Source organism: Plecotus auritus (assembly GCF_963455305.1).
Source record: "Plecotus auritus genome assembly, chromosome: 7".
Taxonomy (NCBI): domain Eukaryota; kingdom Metazoa; phylum Chordata; class Mammalia; order Chiroptera; family Vespertilionidae; genus Plecotus; species Plecotus auritus.
In genome coordinates this window covers 65,809,264-65,828,579 of record NC_137774.1, presented here as the reverse complement: position 1 = coordinate 65,828,579, position 19,316 = coordinate 65,809,264, and the positions used below count along the sequence as shown (strand labels likewise).

At 46.4% G+C, this 19,316-nt stretch overlaps 2 protein-coding genes across 2 annotated transcripts in view; one reads left to right on the top strand and one right to left on the bottom strand.

The window, feature by feature from the left end:
* The window catches only part of ITGAD (integrin subunit alpha D), a 35,411-nt gene extending 24,095 nt beyond the window's left edge, over positions 1 to 11,316 (top strand). Inside the window, exons 21-30 of the mRNA XM_080679274.1 lie at positions 5,754 to 5,867; positions 5,980 to 6,059; positions 6,166 to 6,249; positions 9,137 to 9,215; positions 9,378 to 9,485; positions 9,590 to 9,667; positions 9,972 to 10,085; positions 10,234 to 10,335; positions 10,592 to 10,702; positions 11,180 to 11,316. Coding sequence (XP_080535400.1) covers positions 5,754 to 5,867; positions 5,980 to 6,059; positions 6,166 to 6,249; positions 9,137 to 9,215; positions 9,378 to 9,485; positions 9,590 to 9,667; positions 9,972 to 10,085; positions 10,234 to 10,335; positions 10,592 to 10,702; positions 11,180 to 11,278 — 969 coding nt within the window. The 3' untranslated portion in view covers positions 11,279 to 11,316. The remainder of the gene's footprint in view (positions 1 to 5,753; positions 5,868 to 5,979; positions 6,060 to 6,165; positions 6,250 to 9,136; positions 9,216 to 9,377; positions 9,486 to 9,589; positions 9,668 to 9,971; positions 10,086 to 10,233; positions 10,336 to 10,591; positions 10,703 to 11,179) is intronic.
* A 130-nt stretch (positions 11,317 to 11,446) lies between these two features.
* COX6A2 (cytochrome c oxidase subunit 6A2) lies at positions 11,447 to 12,847 on the bottom strand. The gene is made up of 3 exons (XM_080679273.1): positions 12,705 to 12,847; positions 12,429 to 12,565; positions 11,447 to 12,305 (listed from the first exon to the last, which is right to left on the bottom strand). The coding sequence occupies exons 1-3, from the start codon at positions 12,781 to 12,783 to the stop codon at positions 12,222 to 12,224; spliced, it is 300 nt and encodes a 99-aa protein (XP_080535399.1). The 5' UTR covers positions 12,784 to 12,847; the 3' UTR covers positions 11,447 to 12,221.
* Positions 12,848 to 19,316: the final 6,469 nt, after the last annotated feature.

Here is a 19,316-nt window from a genome sequence, read left to right as displayed (position 1 = left end):
TTCCATCTGCTTATGTCTTCCTCTATCTCTTTTTTCAGTGTCCTGTAGTTTTCCGCGTATAGGTCTTTTACTTCCTTGGTTAAGTTTATTCCTAGGTATCTTAATTGTTTTGGTGCGATGGTAAATGGGATTGCTTTTTTAGTCTCTCTTTCTGTAAGTTCACTATTGTATAGAAATGCCAAAGATTTCTTGGCGTTAATTTTGTATCTTGCTACATTGCCGAATTCATTTATTAAGTCTGTTAGTTTTTTGATGGAGTCATTTGGGTTTTTTATGTACAATATCATGTCATCTGCAAATAAGGACAGTTTTACTTCTTCTTTTCCAATTTGGATACCTTTTATTTCTTCTTCTTGTCTAATTGCAATGGCTAATACTTCCAGTACTATGTCAAACAGGAGTGGTGAGAGTGGGCATCCCTGTCTTGTTCCTGTTCTTAGGGGAAATGGTTTTAGTTTTTGCCCATTGAGTATGATGTTAGCTGTGGGTTTATCATATATAGCTTTTATTATGTTGAGGTATGATCCTTCTAGTCCTACCTTGTTGAGAGTTTTTATCAAGAAAGGGTGTTGGATTTTGTCAAATGCTTTTTCTGCATCAATTGATATGACTATGTGATTTTTATCTCTCAATTTGTTTATGTGATGTATCATGTTTATTGACTTGCAGATATTGTACCATCCTTGCATTCCTGGGATAAATTCTACTTGGTCATGGTGTATGATCTTTCTGATGTACTGCTGGATCCGATTTGCTAGAATTTTGTTGAGGATTTTGGCATCTATGTTCATGAGGGATATTGGCCTGTAATTCTCTTTCATTGTGATATCTTTATCTGGTTTTGATATTAGGGTGATGCTGGCTTCATAGAAGGAGTTTGGATGTGTTCCTTCCTCTTGAATTTTTTGGAATAGTCTGAGGAGGATAGGTTTTAGTTCTTCCTTGAATGTTTGGTAAAACTCCCCTGTGAAGCCGTCTGGCCCCGGGCTTTTGTTTGCCGGAAGCTTTTTGATGACTGCTTCAAGTTCTTCCATAGTTATTGGCCTATTGAGCTGTTTAGATTCCCCCTGATTGAGTTTTGGGAGGTTATATTTTTCTAGGAATATGTCCATTTCCTCCAGGTTGTCCAGTTTTTTGGAATAAAGTTGTTTGTAGTATTTTTTAACAATCCTTTGTATTTCTGTGGCGTCTGTTGTTATTTCACCTCTTTCATTTCTGATTTTGTTTATTTTGTTCCTCTCTCTTTGCTTCTTGGTGAGCCTGGCTAGAGGTTCATCAATCTTGTTTATCCTTTCAAAGAACCAGCTCTTGGTTTTGTTGATCTTTTGTATTGTTTCTTTGGACTCTATGTCGTTTATCTCCATTCTGATCTTTATTATTTCCTTCCTTCTGCTCACACTGGGCTTTTCTTGTTACTCTCTTTCTAACTCTTTGAGTTGTAGGGTTAGGTAATTTATTACCATTGTTTCTTGTTTTTTGCAGTAGGCTTGTAGAGCTATGAACTTCCCTCTCAAGAATGCTTTCGCTGTGTCCCATAGATTTTGGATTGTTGTGTTTTCATTGTCATTTGTTGCCATGATGTTTTTTATTTCTTCTTTGATCTCTCTGGTAACCCAGTCATTGTTTAATAGCATGCTGTTTAGTCTCCATGTGTTAGATTTTTTTGGATTGTTTTTATTGTAGTTGATTTCCAGTTTTATGACACTGTGATCTGAGAAGATACTTGGTATGATTTCTATCTTCTTGAATTTGAAGAGACTTTGCCTATGTCCCAGCATATGGTCTATCTTTGAAAATGATGCACTTGAGAAGAATGTATATTCATTCACCTTTGGGGTGAAATGTTCTGAATATGTCAATTAATTCCATCTGGTCTAATGAGTCATTTAGGATTGATGTTTCTTTGCTGATTTTTTGTTTAGAGGATTTGTCCAATGGTGATAGTGGGGTATTAAAGTCTCCTACTGTGAGTGTATTGCTGTCAATCTTTCCCTTGATATCCTCCAGGAGTTTTTTTTTTTTTTATGTATTTGGGTGCTCCTGTATTGGGTGTGTATATGTTTACCAGAGTTATTTCTTCTTGATGGATTGCTTCCTTTAGTATTATGAAATGGCCTTCCTTATCTCTTGTTATGTCCTTCACTTTGAGATCTAATTTGTCAGATATAAGTATTGCTACCCCAGCTTTTTTTTCATTTCCATTTGCCTGGAAAACCTTTTTTTATCCCTTCACCCTCAGTCTGTGTGCATCTTTTTTTCTGAGGTGGGTTTCTTTTAGACAGCAGATATATGGGTTGTGTTTTCTTAACCAATCCGTTACCCTGTGTCTTTTGATTGGGGCATTTAATCCATTTACATTTAAAGTTATTATTGATAGGTACTTATTTGTTGCCATTCTTATTCTTTACCCCTGTGTTCCTTCTTCGCTTCCTGTATTTTTTTTTTTTTTTTTTTTTTTTTTTTTTTTTTACAGCAGACCCTTTAGCATTTCTTGCATTGCTGGTTTGGTGGTGATAAATTCCCTTAGTCCTTTTTTGTCTGTGAAGCTCCTGATTTCACCTTCAATTTTGATTGATAGCCTTGCTGGGTACAGTATTCTTGGATTCAGACCCTTCCTTTGCATGACTTTGTATATTTCATTCCATTCCCTTCTGGCCTGATGAGTTTCTGTTGAGAAATCAGTTGCTAGTCTGATGGGGGTTCCTTTGTATGTAACTTTCTGTCTCTCTCTTGACGCTTTTAAGATTCTTACTTTGTCGTTGGTGTTTGCCAATTTAATTATAATGTGCCTTGGCATCGGTGTTTTGGGGTTCATTTTGCTTGGGACTCTGTGAGATTCTTGGATTTGTGTGGGTTTTTTCTTCCCTATATCAGGGAAGTTTTCTGTTATTATTTCTTCAAACAGGATTTCTATTTCTTGCTCAATTTCTTCTCCTTCTGGCACCCCTATTATGTGGATGTTGTTTTATTTCGTGTTGTCCCAAAGTTCCCTTAGGCTCTCCTCCTGCCTTTTAATTTTTTTTTCTAGAAGCTGCTCTAATTGGGCATTTTTCCCCATCTTGTCTTCTAGTTCACTGATGCGGTCCTCTACTTCTTCTAGTCTAATCTTGATGCTTTCTATTGAGTTCTTTACAGCAGCGATGTCATTTTTCATTTATTCTTGGTTCTTCTTCATTTCCTCTTGGTCCTTACTCATATTGTCGAATTTGTCTTCCATTCTTTTCAGCCACCTTATGACCATTTCTCTGAATTATTTCTCTGACATGTTGCTAGCCCCTATTTCGTTTACTTCCTTTTCTGGTGATGCCTGCTTTTCTTTCATATGCGGGCTGTGTCTTTGTCTCCCCATGGTCTCTCTTCTCTGGATGTCTGGATATGTAGTTCTCTCTCTCCTATGTTGATCTAAAGGCACAAAATACAACACAACCAGGTACAAAACACAAGACACTGAACAGAAATGTATTCACGATATTAATAACCCCCAATAAAGGTGACCACCAGAGAAAGGCAACTTAGGAGAGAAAGTAGAAGAGGAAAAAGAAAAAAAAAAAAGGAGTGCCAAAATGTAATTGGGAAAGTGAAAAAAAAAAAGTAAGAGAGAAAAGAAAGAGACTAAGAAAGAAAAGGGGAACAAACTATATATATGTGGAGAAAACTCCAAGAGAACAGCCACTAATTCCAGCAAATGCCAGCAACAAGTACCTGGAGATTAATATAAACTACAAACAACAACTAATATCAAGCGAGGTGAGGGAAAACAGAAGTAAAAAACAAAGCAAACAAAAAAACAAACAAAAAAAAGAATAAGCAAAACAATCTCACAAAAAAGCATAAAAATTCGATATAGTCAACATTCAAGCAACCAACAGCATAAGGACAGAGAGAAAAACAATTTTTTGGATAGTTAAGGCAGAGAAGAGAGAGGTATGTATGGACTTGGAGCAGGGGATTGGAAATTAGATATATAAGTAGGGTGAAATTTTAACAGGGGGTAAACAGAAAGAATAGGGAAAATCTAAAGCAGGAAAAGGGTAAGAGAAACAGGTCACCAAAAGGGGAAAAGTTAGGAAGAGAGTGATGGCATAAAGGTAGAGTTGAGATAGAGTAAAATGATGCTAAAGGAAAGATGAAAATAGAATGTAGAACACTAATCCCAAAGTAAAATAAAGAGAAAATAAAATGACACTTAAAAAAAAAGGTAAAATAGTAGTAGTAATAATAATGATTGAAAATAAAAATGTAATAATTAAAAATGTAAAATCAAGTGAGGAAAAAAGAAAAAAAAAATAGTTTCTTAAGTAAAAGATGAAGAAAATAAAAATAAAAAACAATAAAAAATTTAAAAAAGTAAAAAAATAAAATGTGCAGTAGTGAAGGTCATTCACTTCCTCTATTGTTCTGTTTGGCACACCTGTTTCCCAGTCAGGACAGTGTTGCAGATCCCTGCGTTCCACTGCTCCTCAGTGTTGTAAGCCAGTCCTGATTTTAAGCAGGCGGTGTCTTAATTTCTCGTATTCCTTTGTTTTTGATTACACAAAAGTCAATTTGTGATTCAGCCCCTGGGTGGCAGTGTTTCTGGATAGACTTCCAGGTCTATATATGGCCTCTCTAGCCTGTGTTTAGAGCCTTCTTTCCCTGTGGCACTCAATACCGGTTTGTGGGAGTGGGCTGCCTCAGAGCTGGCTCTTCGATGGTCACTCCCCGCTCCGATCCCCAGGTTCCAGAAAAACAACTTTCCCCTGCAGTCTCCCAGGGTGTCCCCAACTGGGTGATCCTATGTATTGGGCTTAGTAATCAGAAGCAAGGATTTGAAGAGGAAAAAGCCCAAGTGTGCGAACAACGGTGCTGCAGGCAAGTCTGCGCAATCCTCCTTTCCCCCTTGGGTCTAAGCAGCCGGCACACTTTTAAGATTTTTAGGCTTTTCATTTTACATCAGAACAAAATGGGTTGCTTTTTAGAGAGCCCTTCTGTTAGCAGCTCTGAGGACCCCCTTTAACATTCACGGATCACGCCAGCTCCAACAGCCACGGATTTTTTTAGGCACAGACTTTCCCCAGTCCTCCAGCTCCCACAGTGCGCATGTTTCTCTTTCTCGCCGGGACCAGAGACCTCACCTTATCCCAGGCAAAATCTGACCTTTCTGTGGTGGAGTGTAGACCTCCTCTGAAACCGCGTGTTTGCGCCAATTAGGGACCGGTGTTCTGGGGCTCGCAGCTGTTCAGTGGGTGCCGCAGTTGTAGCCTTTCAAGCTTCCGATAAGATCCACTTTCCCCTTCAAGATGGCGTGGTCTCCGCATCCTAGCCAGTCGCTCTGAGAGGGAACTCAGCCGCAGTGGGGGCTGCCCGGTCAGGGGAACCCCGTCCAGCAATACCCCACCTTCTCCTGGAGTTTAGCTGTCCCTTAACTCACCAAAAAATACTCCCCATGCGACCCTCAGCTGTTCTTTCTTTTTGCTCCGGGACAAGGCTCAGGACCCGTCTGTCTATTCCGCCGCCATTTTTTTTTTTTTTTTTGACATTTAAGTCTTTTAGTTGGAATTTATTTTAATGGATGGAGTCAGGTAGGGATCCAATTTTATTGTTTGTTTGTTTGTTTGTTTGTTTGTTTGTTTTTATATGGGCCAATTTTCCCAGGATAATTAATTGAAAAGTTTGTCCTTTCCTCTATTGCTCTGTCATGCCACCACTGTCATATATCAAGCTCATATATGCATGTGGGTAACTGTTTTGAATTCTTTCTCCTCCTCTGGAAGCAACCCCATCAGCGCCCACTACACCTGGCATGTGAGGCAGTGCCCACAGGGAGTGAGAGCCTGAGAAGCAGTAGCTGTAGCATCAACCACCCCATTTTCCAAGAGGGCAGTAAGGTCAGTGCTTACCCCCAAAGCCTCATCACTCTTCTCACTGTCCTGGCCCACATCCTGCCCTCAGTCCCACATAACCTTCCCTCTCCCCATTCCTTCTTTCTTCTTCCATCAGGGCACCTTCATAGTCACATTTGATGTTTTCTACAAGGCCAGCCTGGGAGACAAGTTGCTTCTGAGGGCCAATGTAAGCAGGTAAGCCCAGACCAGCTATGGTGTGTCCTTCACCCTCCAGTCTCCTTTACCAGCCTGAAATTCCTCTCTTGGTTTCCTTCCCAACTGGGCTCCCCCCTCTCTCCAGTGAGAATAATAAGCCTACAACCAACAAGACCACCTTCCAGTTGGAGCTCCCAGTGAAATATGCCATCTACACAGTGATCAGCAGGTGACTAATCCCTTGCCCTTTCCTTGGACCTCTGACCTTCCTCCAAGGCTAGTACCTCCCCTGTAGCCCAGCCTGCTCTTTTGAGGATGGGTTCCTCACATGTAAATATTTGTGACCCGCCATATGCTTATACCACATGCAGACATATCTTTTGTTGCACTTTCTTGCACTTCACAGATACTGTGTTTTTTACAAACAGAAGGTTTGTGGCAACCTCGGGTCAAGCAAGTCTATCTGTGCCATTTTCCAACAGGTTCGGATGGTTAGCATTTTTTAGCAAGGAAGTATTTTTTTTTTTAATGAAGGTATGTTTATTGTTTAGACATAATGCTATTGCACACTTAATAGACTACAGTTTTCATGGAAATATAACTTTGATAGGCACTGGGAAACCAAAAGACTCAATGGACTCAATTGCAATATTTGCTTTATAGAGGTAGTCCGGTTCTGAACCCACAATATCTCTGAGGTGCGCCTGTGGCATAATTCTTGCTTCTTCTCTGCCGACTTGGCCTGCTGGGGGGACGCACACACCTTGCTGCTGCTGTGTGCCACCTCCTTTCTCTGAGATGCAGCCTTCCTTTAACCTGGAGCCAGTCCTGTCCTTTGTGCTAAACAGGAGTGTGCCAAAGCTAAGCTACTAGACTGAGACTGAGGCTCTTCTAAGCCCTCGGAGGCAGGACCTTGTGCCCAGCAGGATATGGTCTTTCCACACACACAGGAAAGGAAAGGTCAGGTTTTCACAAAGCTGAGAGGCAAGCAGAGGTGTGAGAAACTGGGGGGAAGGTCTCTAACAGCCCAAGGCCGAGGCAGGCCACAAGAAAGGTGAGTGCAGGGGCGCTGCTCTGGGTGCTGAAGGTGGAGGAGTAGGGGCAGGCCAGGCAGGAAGCAGGGCAAGGACTCCACAACCTGGCTAACCTCCAGAGGGTGAGAGACGGTCAGAAACTGACAGTGTTGCCATGAGACAGTTTGCTGCTGATGTGTGAATTTTTAGGGGAACAAGGGATGGGGGTCAAGCAATGTCATTGCCCGTCCAAACTCGGTGTGCATTTTCCCTTATGTCCACGGGAAAATACTAAAACTTATCCTCAGAGCTTATAGTGATGTGTGCTTATGATGTGCCAAGCATTGAAGCACTTCACATGTATTTATGTTTATTGAATCCTTCAAACAACTCTATGATATAGTTATTGTTACCCCCTTTTTACCAACAAAGAAATCAAGGGGTTAAATAACTTGCCCTGACATTCAGCTGGTAAGTGGCAGAACCAGGAGTCAAACCTAGATGGGCCAGAGCTTATGCCAGTGGCCAGACAACATTCTTCCCTAAGGAGTGGGAAAGCTGAGTGACTCAAATATGAAAAGAGATTTAGAATGAGACGATTTTAAGGTAGAAAACTGATGCAGAGAAGGGGGTCGGGGTAAGAAACAGAGAGGAAAACTAACAATATTAAAGGAAACAAATGAGTTCTAACATTTATGCACTGCTGCAAACATCACAACTCCATTATAGGTTGCCACTATTCTTAGCAGCCCCACTTTAAAGAGTAAAAAACTACAGGGCTCCCAAGAGGTTCTGTAGTTTGCCTTAAATTACTCAGGCAGGAAGTGGTGGACCTCAGATGTGAACCCAGATGGTCGGCTCCTATGTTCTCTTTCTCTCTCTCTCTTTCTCTCTCTAAATTGATTTCAGAGAGAAAGGGAGAGAGAGGGAGGCATAGAAACATCAATGATGAGAAAGAATCACTGATCGGCTGTCTTCTGCACTGCCCCTGCTGGGGGTCGAGCCCACAACCTGGGCATGTGCCCTAACGGAATCGAACCATGACCTCCTGGTTCATGGGTTGACACTCAACCACGAAACCACACTGGCAGGGCTGGTTCCTATGTTCTTAAATCATCAAAGTGACAGCCACAGCTGTGGGGTCTGCAAAGGCAAGATTTATGACTTAACTGTTGACTCTCCAGAGCCAAGCACACAGCTTGGAGGAGGCCATGGATGGATGGATGGATGAATGGATAGGTGGATGGAAGGATGGATAGGTGGATGGAAGGATGCATGGATGAATGGATGGATGGAAAGCCACCTGCAGCCAAGAACATGTATGTCCACTCCATGAGCTTGTGCCCATGTGCCATCTTCCATCACATTTATTTAACTGCCCAGGATAGTCACGTCTATTTTCTTCATCCCCATTATGGAGGCGCTCATGCTCCATTTTTTGAGTGATCCAGTCATCATTCCTGCGAGCCTCCTTAGGCTTATGTGCTCTTACAGTAGCTGGAGCAAGCCTCACCTGAAGTCAACCTTAACCTACTAGAGCAGCAGTTTCCAATCCTTTGCGTCTCATGGCACATAAACTAATTACTAAAATTCTGTGGCACCCCCAGAAGACATATTTTTTGCCAATCTGACCGAAAATACGTATAATTTTGATTCATTCACACCGGCTGGCTATTGTGTTGCCGTTGTCTTTTTTTTTTTTTTTTTTTTTGACACTCTAAGGGAAAAGAGGTCAGCGCTCCTGACTAGTCAGGTATTGCATGTTTTAAAAATTCTTGCAGCACAGGTTGAAAATTGCTGCTAGAGAAAGCAAATCTACAAAAAGCATGTAAACACCTTTTTTCCATGGGAAATGTTTAAATGTTATGGGAGGTGATGTTTCAGTTATGCCTCTAAGTGGAAATTTCCAGAAGGGGAGTGAGTAAGGGCAAAGGCATGGGGATCTGAGGGAGCCAGGGCACCCCGGGACAAGCTGACAGTTCTGGTGAAGAGGGCAAAGGGCATGGGGAGAGCTGAAACTGAGGCTGCAGAGGCTTGTGGGAACCTGGGTCACCTGCCAATGGCCCCAGCACCGTGTCTCACCAACAAGCCCTCTTTCTCCAGGAAGGAAGAATCCACCAAGTACTTCAACTTTTCAACTTCTGATGAGAAGAGCAGGGAAGAAGCTGAGCATCGATATCGTGTGAGAGGCCAGGAAATATTCGTGTCTGCCCTCCCGTGTGCTGCTAACATTGAAAGTTGGTGGGAAAAGATGGAGAGGAGCTGGAGGCTAGAGCCAGAACAGAAAGAAATGGGATTTGGGGTGCTCCAGGGACCACTGTAATGTTGTCTCGATTTTCTGCAGGTGACTAACTTGAGCCAGCGAGATCTGGCCATCAGCATTCATTTCTGGGTCCCCGTGCTGCTGAACGGTGTGGCAGTGTGGGATGTGGCTGCGGTGGCCCCCTCACAGGTGCCTGCCTGGCTCACCTCACTGAGCAGGGCTGATCCCACAGTGCCTCGCACCCTCTTGCCAGGGACATTTTCATCATTCTGTGGCTGTTTCTCTCTCACTAGAGTCTCTCTTGTGTGTCAGAGATGGAACCTCCCCAGCAGCCTGACTTCCAGACTCAGATTCCAAGGAGTTTTGTGCTGGTGAGAAAGGCCCTGGGCACCCCTATCAGACCAGTAGCTCATTGGGGAACACAGGGAAATGCAGAGCTAAGTTGCAGAGCTATGTATAGGGTGATCCCCAAAATGTATTAGAGCAGTGTTTATTAAAATACAGTTCATTTTCAAAATTGAACTATTAACTGTTAAAGTATATACACATTTTTGGGACATCCTGTATATGTCCTATAATTGTTAACCTGTTCCTCACCCCAAATCTGATACTTTCTCTCCTCTTGTGGTTCCTAAGTTAAGACCCTCCTTAACCTCATCGCTCTCCTGTCCCTAGGACTGCTCTGCTGCCACCTGCCGGAGGTTCCGCTGTGACGTCCCCTCCTTCAGCATCCAGGAGGAACTTGACTTCATCCTGAAGGGCAACCTCAGCTTTGGCTGGGTCAGCCAGGTGTGTGGGCCCAGCGGCAGGGCCCCTCCCCCAGCCTCAGGGGGTCCCTGAATGTCTGTGCCCCGCCTCAGGGGAGCGAGGGCATTTCCCTGGCGCCCAGCTTTCCTGAGAGCCAGCTGCCAGCTCCCCGCTCCCCTGCCCTTTGCAGACGCTGCAGAAGAAGGTGTCGGTCGTGAGCATGGCGGAAATCACGTTCGACAGATCCGTGTATGCCCAGCTCCCGGGCCAGGAGGCGTTTCTGAGAGCCCAGGTAGCGACTGTGTGCAAGGCAGCAGCCAGGTGGTGAGAGGCTTCTGATGCTAAATCCGTGTGCCGGGTGGGGGCTCACAGCCTGGGGGGAGGGGGTGAAGATCCCGGGGTGGGACAGTTGTCCCTAACCCCTGAGGGCTTCTGTAGCTCAGCCCGTGGAGTCTGGCCTGGGGAGGCAGGGGAGGAGGTTAAAGGTTGGAGAGCCTGGGAGGAGCCTGGGGCAGCCAGAGGCCCGATGCTTTCTGCTCCCCCATCAGATGGAGATGGTGCTGGAAGAGTATGAGGTGTATGACCCTCTGCCCCTCGTTGTGGGCAGCTCTGTGGGAGGACTGCTGTTGCTGGCTCTCATCACAGCCACGCTCTTCAAGGTGAGTGCTTGCCTCCCACACCTGGCGCCACCCGCAGCCGACCCCAGGCCTCCCACAGACAGGGTGGCCCAGCAGGAAGAGCACAGACTGTGGAGCCAGGCTGGCCTGGGGGCACATTTCGGCTCCTTTTACCGTTTAATGTCAGGCAAGTTGCTCAGGCTCTCTGGGTTTGTTTCCCATTTTTGAAATAATAATAATGCCTACATCACAGAGTGGCTACAGCAAGACAGAAATGAGGCCCTGACCACGTATGCAGGCCTGCCTGACCACAGCATCTATGCTTTCTCTGCTCTAGACTATGTGTCTAACCACTGATCTTGAAACACAGGGGCTACTGGAAACATGATAGCTGTTGTTCACATAAGTGTTCTGCACACCATGCAGTCAGCTTAGTTCCCTTCTCACTCGGCTTCCTCCTCACTCCCAGCATCTTCCCTGCCCTCTTACCCAGATCTTCTCATTTCCTTCCCTTCACAGCTTGGCTTCTTCAAACGTCGGTACAAAGAAATGATGGATGACAAGCCCGAGGAGGCTGCCATGTTCAGCGGGGAGGACCCCAGTGTGCCTTTGTCCTAGTAATCTGCTCCTCTGTTTATTCTCCCCCATGGCTGGTCTTGCCTGAGCCTCCGTACCTGCTTCCATGGGGTAACTTCTGCATAGAGCGGACTGGCTGAGCGACTCAGCGGGTGCTACACCACCTTCCCACGGCCTTGCCAACCCTCTTCAGTGGGAACCCCCTTTTTACTGAAGCAGGCCCGGGGCCAGCATGACTTCCTCATGTCTGAGAATTGCCACATTAAATGAGGATTGAAAATACATTTTCCTGGTATGAAAGAGCTCTGATCCCGGGCCCGGGTGCTGTTCTAGGAAGCATTGGGTGAACCCTCTGTGTGTAGAGAGAATGTTCTCTCTCTTCCTCAGGGGACAGGCCTGCCTCCGCCTTCTCTCGGTGGTGGTGTGAGTAGTGTCAGGGGAGGAGGTGGGGGGTACTGGGTTTCAGCCCAGGCTCCGTGCTCCTTGGCGATGGACCGTGAGCAGACGGTCTCAGTGAATGCAATGCCCAGAGCTGGTTTAACCTATGACCCCCTCAAATGGGTTCCCAGAAGCTAGGAGAGCCAGGCTTCCAAAAAGAAGCACCTGAATTCCCAAACACAGAAGACCCCTTGCAGGCGGTCATGGAGAACGGGAATACTCCCCCTCGGAGCTAGGGCATGAGCCTCTGCGCGGGGCTGCAGACCCTGTTTGAAATCAGGGTTGTTTCCAGTTAGCCGAAACTCCCGCGTTCACCCTGAAAGTCTGGACAGCCTGGAGCCCTCATTAGTAACTCGTGAGCCAGAGGGAAAGCCGCCCCCACCCCGCATCGGGCCTTGAGGGGAGCACGCACCGTGCGCATGCGCTGGCGCCAGGAGGGCCCAGAACGGCCGTCCCGCTGGTCCCGCCCGTCCCGCCCGTCCCCGGTCCCCACGGAGCTGCAGCCACGGCTTCCACATCTTTATTGAGCGGGGCCTCCGCCGGGGCCTCAGGGCCGTTCGTAGCCGGTGGGCAGAGGGTTGACGTGGGGATTGTGGAAAAGGGTGTGGTTGCCGTCCCCCCAGGAGAAGGGCTGCGGAGAGAGGGGGAGAGCGAGCCGTCACCTCGGTCCCCCCGTGCCCCCTGCGCTCCCCCCCACCCGCACCCTGGCGCCCCGCGCGGCCCTCCTCCCGCCAGCAGCGGAGCTCCCCGCTACCTTAGTGCGGATGCGCAGGTGGTGGTAGGGCACGAAGGGGGGGCGCTCCTGGTGGCCCGCGTGCAGCCAGCAGTTGAGGGAGCAGAGGGCCACGCCCGGCAGTGCGAGCACTAAGGTCAGGAGGCGCCAGGTGCCACCTGCATCGGGACGGGGACAGCGGGCGGGGAGAGGCGGGAGTTAGCGGCGGGGTGTCCCCGGGACCCTGGAAGGCCCTGCAGGCGGGAGCAGGGGGCCGTGTGCGAGGTGGAGAAGCCACAGCCTGGGGCCCCCACTCACCTCCGGCCCCTCCGTGGCCGCCCTGGGCCGCACTCGCCAGGCCGCGGCTCCAGGACCTCAGAGGCAGAGCCAGAGCCATCGCGCCCAGCAACTGGGACAGCAGGTCTGTCCTTTCCTCTCCTTCACCGAGGCCTAGCTCCCCTCCCCTCGTTGGGGGCCAATCACCTGTTGAGTTTGCAACAGGGCGGCTATTTTTAGGGGTTTTCTATATTTAAAATGAAGCCTGACTGGCATGAGGTCCTGCTGTCCAGACAGCTGCTGTGCTGTGCCTCTTGTTTTGGTAAGGGGGCATTTCTGATACAGTAAGCCATTCTTTTTATAGTTGCCGGGAGCGATTTTGTTCAATACTCTATTCCCAGTGGCTGGCACCCAGTAGGCCATTAGTAAACATTTGTAGAATGAATTGTGTCCTTTTGAATATCAGTTTCTTAAATCTGTAAAATGTGTAATAATATGTACTTTAAATTATATTTATGAAATTTAAATAAAGTAACACAAGAGATACCAGCTTAGAATCTGGCACATAACAGCATATATATATATATATATATATATATATATATATATATATAATTAGTCACAGTTCTTTTTAAAAATATATATATATTTCTACTGATTTCAGAGAGGAAAGGAGAGAGAGATAGAAACATCAATGATGAGAGAGAATCATTGCTTGGCTGCCTCCTGCACACTGAGCCAAACCGGCTTGGGCAGTCACAGTTCTTTGCAAAGAGCAGAACTCACTCTAGTTTCTAGAAGATATGCAGCTGCGAATTGTGGGCAGCTCACAGGACCACCACAGAGGCCTAGCATCTGGGCAGCAGACACAAACCCTTCTGGGGCAGTGCAGGCAGACACCACACGGTTCACGCGCCTGGACACTGGGTGCCCAAACGTCAGCAGTGCTGCCCGGGAAAGCCAGCTCCTTCCACTCTCACCCCCTCCGGAGAGTGGATTCTTCGGGAAGCTTGCATTGTGACTCTCTGTCTTCTGGATCCGAGAATCACGTGTGCCCCACTGGCAGCACCTAGGCCTTTGCATGTGCTCTAGTTTCGAGAAAGTCTGGGTAATTGAGTTCTGGCTTCTGCCTTAGGGAGGCAGGAATTCTATCTTGGAGACAATCCCCCCATATAGGAAGAGTATTCAAAAGATTCTGGACAGCCACAGACTTGACCAATGCCTCCTGCTAAGTATGTTATTTCAATCTGGAAAGTCTGACTACTTGGAGGGAAAGGAGTGCCTTGCGGGCCCAGAGAACGAAGGTCACTGGAAGCTGCAGTCCTCAGCACAGCAGACCGGGCTGGAGCATTTACTGAATGCTGCAGTGCAGCGGGGTGCCACCAGCGTTGAGCCAGAGCGGGTGGAGCTGATGGGAGTACACAGAAGGAAAGGGATTTTATGAACCTAATCTAAACACAGAGAAGGAAAAAGAGGAAGGCACGTTTTCTGAGTAAGTTTCTTTAGTGGCCTTGTGAAACAGTCAAATGTTAGGTAGTGTTAAGTTATTCCTGAGCTATAATGGAGTTCTTCCTATAGTTTTTCCCAGTTGGGCTTTGAAATTATTGCTGAGAAGATGGGGCCTAATTTCAATTAAAGTTACTTGGCATCTCCCTCCACACAGCTCCCTCCAACCCCCTCTCCACTTATGATAAGGCTCTTTGAAAAATAAAGAGGGGCATCCCTGGCCGGTTTGACTCTGTGGATAGAGTGTCAGACTGAGGACTGAAGGTCCGGAGTTCGATTGCAGTCAAGGGTCAAGGGTCAAGGGCACGAACCTCATACCTCAGTTGCAGGCTAGAGCCCCAGCCCCAGTCCAGTGGGTACAGGAGGCAACCAATCAATGTGTCTGTCTCACATAGATATTTCTCTCTGTGTGTGTCTCTCCCACTTGCACTCTCTCTAAAAATTCAATGGAAAAAAATATCCTTGGGTGAGGATGAATCAAAAATAAGAAATAAAAATTGAAAAATAAAGAGGGGTGTTTTTACCTGAAAAGGCTCTTGGTTCCCCCTCTCCACTCGGAGTTTTGCTGGTCATTGCCAAGCAGTTCCCCAGGGACCCCGATCCCTGTGTGTCAATTTGGAAGTTCCACTGAGCTTTGCTTGCTGGTGCTCGGTGACTGCCCTGGCGCTGCCACCAGGCCCTGCTGGTCACCTCCTGCAGTGCCCCAGCCGAAGGACCCAGGGACTTCTCTTCAGGTCACCTGTGCTTTCCAAGGCTGATCATGGTTTTGTCTTAACCGCCTTTGTGTAGAGGCAGTGCGGAGCTGATCCTGCAGTTTTTATACTCAACATTGTTTTCCAGGTTCTCTCACCCACAATTAATGGGGCTGCTGCCCACGCTTCCAGTTACTGGAGGTGTAGGTTTTGCTTTGCTTTAGGCAGAGAGACAAGCAAGCTTACCAGTTGTTAAATAAACCCAGTGGGCAGCATCCCAGCCCCTTTCAAACATTCCTCAGCTGTTGGTGAAGGGGGTGGAGGGAAGCCTCCATGTCAGTTTCTCTTGTGCCTCTTTCTGAGGTGCTACATATCATGAGCATGTTTTCCAAAGCAGAGAGAATCCCAACATGTGAGCTACTAAATGCACATTTTGTTTATGGGGGCTCTAGGACAGCATAGTTGACATTGGAATTGATAAAAAAAGACAGCTGAGTGGTGATTCAGGACATGGTTAGCTAAGGGAGCTGGAGATAACTATCAGGGTGGAGCCCACCCGTGGGCTAATGACAATAGTATAGTGGGGTCTAAAAGGGGCTGTTAGCTCCCTCTGCCCCTGGAAGGGACTAGACGCTTGTTAGAGTGGACTCCTATTGTTCTGTGTCATCTGCCCAACATACCTATGGCTTCTTCTCATAATGATGCACTGGATTTTCTTTGTGTAATCACCCACCCTCTCTCATTTTCAGTTCACAGTTCACATGGGGTTGACTCCCTCCTCCAGTTCTAAGAGGGGTCCCGTGATCCAGGGCTAGCCAATCAGAACATTCTGTTCTCCTGGCCATAGTGGTTGGTTTGGGAGGGGCACAGGACCATGGGTTTCAATTTCGGGGCTTCTTTTTTGGACTATTGAGACACAGTACTTCAACAGGACTTGGAGGTCCAGGAGCCTCAGATTGAAGTAAATTCTGAAGCCATTTTTCAGAGCATACTGGAAAGATGGAGGGAGAGCTAGCCTTGTTAATATTATTTGAACCTGTGGGTCAAGATGTGCCAGAATTGAGAAAGATCTTAGACCTTTTAGTTACATAAAATAACAAAAAGCCAGTTTGAGATGGGGTTTTAAGTCTTCATTAATTGCTATCCATTTTTGGTGAAACTGCAGTGTATCTCTAAACTTTACCAGCAAATTTCCAGTTTCCGTCCCCCTGTACGGACCATGTTGAAACTTTTTTTGGAAACCTTTTTTGCCTTCTTTTGTGGCTATGACAGCTATAAATGTCTTTAATAAACATTCTGGAGTATTTATAGTTTTAATGAATTAAACTTAATGGGGGAGAAACCAAGATGGCGGCATAGGTAAACACCTAAACTGCTGCCTCGCACAACAATTTCAAAACTACAATTAAAAGACAGAACGGACACCATCCAGAACCACAGGAAAGCTGGCTGAGTGAAAATTCTACAACTAGAAGGAAAGAGAAAAGCTCACAGAGAATTGGAGGTACAGCAAAGGGTCTTTGTGCGTGCAGAGAGGAAGGGCGGCTGAGTGCCTGGCTGACTTTCTCTGGAGGAAGGGGGAAGGAAGCCCCCGACCGCACTGAACCCCAGTTCTGACTGCACTGAACCCCAGTTCCGGGCGAGCCCCTAGGGACCCACGCTCTTACGGGGGGGAGTCTGGACTCTTGGGTGGAGACTCGGGAGCTGGGGAAGGCAGAGGACTGAAAGCGCGCGCGTTCCAGTGCGCACAAAGGCTGCGGAGGTTGCCACAGGCTTTCCCTAGTGGAAGGGAGTCAGAGGCTCCTTACTGCACTGAGCCCCAGTTCTGACTGCACTGAACCCCAGTTCCAGGCGATCCCCTGGGGACCCATGCTCTTGTGGGGGGAATCCAGACTCTCGGGCGGAGACTCGGGAGCTGGGGAAGGCAGAAGTCTGAAGGCGCACTCGTGCCAGTGCACACAAAGGCTGCGGAGGTTGCCACAGGCTTTCCCTAGTGGAAGGGAGTCGGAGGCTCCTGACCGCACTGGGCCCCAGTTCTGACTGCACTGAACCCCGGTTCCAGGCGAGCCCCTGGGGACCCACGCTCTTGTGGGGGGAGTCTGGACTCTCGAGAGGGCGGAGACTCGGGAGCCAGGGAAGGCAGAGGTCTGTGCGTGCGCGCAAGGGCAAGGCTGCCGGAAAGCCAAGACTGTCTGCTCCACCCTGAGACTCCACCCCATCCAAGCTGAGCACAGAGGCTATTGCAATTTGGCAAGTCTAATCCTATAAGGCTGTCTCCAGCACCAAACTTCTCCCAGCATAGACGCAGCTGATCCTTACAGCCAACTGGCCTGGAGGTCAATTCCTCCCAGTGATACCAACAACAATCAAGACTTAACTACAACAAGGCTGTACACACAGTCCACAAAGGGGTGCACCAAGAGTGTCCACCTCAGGTTAACTGGGGAGGCAGACCCACTGGGCCATATAGGAAACCTAGCACACAAATTTACCCTACCAACTCAGGGAAGCAATGAAAATGTGGCGTCAAAGAAACAGATCACAAACGAAAGAAATGGAGGAAAACAAACGACTGGATATAGAATTCAAAACCACGGTTATAAGGCTTTTCAAGAATATCCTAGAAAAGGCCGATAAATATAACGAGACCCTCAAAGATATGAAAAAGGACCAACTAGAAATTAAACATACACTGACTGAAATAAAAAATATACAGAGACCCAAAAACAGACTAGAGGAACGCAAGAATCAAGTCAAAGATTTGAAATACAAAGAAGCAAAAAACACTCAACCAAAAAAGCAAAAAGCAAAAAAAAAAAAATCCAAAAAGTTGAAGATAGTGTAAGAAGACTCTGGGACAACTTCAAGCGTACCAACATCAGAATTATGGGGGTGCCAGAAGAAGAGAGAGAGCAAGATACTGAAAACCTATTTGAAGAAATAATGACTGAAAACTTCCCCCACCTGGTGAAAGAAATAGACTTACAAGTCCAGGAAGCACACAGAACCCCAAACAAAAGGAATCCAAAGAGGACCACACCAAGACACATCATAATTAAAATGCCAAGAGCAAAAGACAAAGAGAGAATATTAAAAGCAGCAAGAGAAAAACAGTTAGTTACCTACAAGCGAGCACCCATATGACTGTCAGCTGATTTCTCAACAGAAACTATGCAGGCCAGACGGGAGTGGCAAGAAATTTTCAAAGTGATGAATAGCAAGAACCTACAACCAAGATTACTCTACCCAGCAAAGCTATCATTCAGAATTGAAGGGCAGATAAAGAGCTTCACAGATAAGAAAAAGCTAAAGGAGTTCATCACCACCAAACCAGTATTATATGAAATGCTGAAAGGTATTCTTAAAGAAGAGGAAGAAGAAAAAGGTAAAGATAAAAATTATGAACAACAAATACATATCTATCAACAAGTGAACCTAAAAATCAAGTGAATTAAAAACCTGAGGAACAGAATAATCTGGTGAATATAATAGAATCAGGGGCATAGAAAGGGAGTGGACTGATAATTCTCAGGGGAAAGGGGTTTGGGGGGTTCATGAAGAGACTGGACAAAAATCATATACCTATGGATGAGGACAGTGCGGGGGGGGGGTAAGGGCAGAAGGTGGGGTGGGAACTGGGTGGAGGGGAGCTACGGGGGGAAAAAGGAGAAACAATTGTAATAATCTGAATAAAGATTTATTAAAATAAAAAAAATTAAAAATAAATAAATAAAAATAAACTTAATGGGCACTTAAAGTGAAGAGGTCTAGTATTTATTAAAATGAAGTTAGTGAAATAAATTACATATGAAGATATATTCCAACTTGCTAAAGGTTAAATAGTTGAGTCTTTGTCCTATACTTTTATTTTCTTCCATTTTATAATAGGATAGTTATGCATCAAAAATAAACCTATATGCTGCCCAGTCGGTGTGGCTCAGTGGTTGAGCATCAACCTATGAACCAGGACGTCATGGTTCGATTCCCGGTCAGGGCACATGCCTGGGTTGCAGGCTCGATCCCCAGTGTGGGGCGTGCAGGAGGCAGCCAATCAATGATTCTCTCTCATCATTGATGTTTCTATCTCTCTCCCTCTCCCTTCCTCTCTGAAATAAATTACATATATATAAAATAATAAATAAACCTATATGCTGTGACCTGATTTCTCTGAAGACATATGTAATGCTGGGGACACTGAACACTTTAGCTGAGCCTGCGCACCTGCTCATTGGCCTCACCTGCTGTAACTCCAGCCCAGGCTGTAACCAGCGTCTGAAGTTGCTGCGCCCACTTGAGACCTTTATCTCACATCCTGTGTGCTGTGCTCACTGGCCAGTGGTATGTAAAGAGGTCCTAAAGGGGTGGCTTATTAATCTCAGATATCCTCTAAACCAGTATTTTGCCACCACAAGTGCTGATTTTTGAAAACACCCCGAAGGCCTTTCTTCACTCTCAT

What these genes read in the sequence shown, in the direction of transcription:
- COX6A2 (XM_080679273.1), bottom strand. Translation starts at nt 12,783, where the DNA reads ATGGCTCTGGCTCTGCCTCTGAGGTCCTGGAGCCGCGGCCTGGCGAGT. An exon ending in CGGCCACGGAGGGGCCGGAG is followed by an intron (nt 12,566 to 12,704) that starts GTGAGTGGGGGC and finishes GTCCCGATGCAG; the next exon opens with GTGGCACCTGGCGCCTCCTG. An exon ending in ACCTGCGCATCCGCACTAAG is followed by an intron (nt 12,306 to 12,428) that starts GTAGCGGGGAGC and finishes CTCTCTCCGCAG; the next exon opens with CCCTTCTCCTGGGGGGACGG.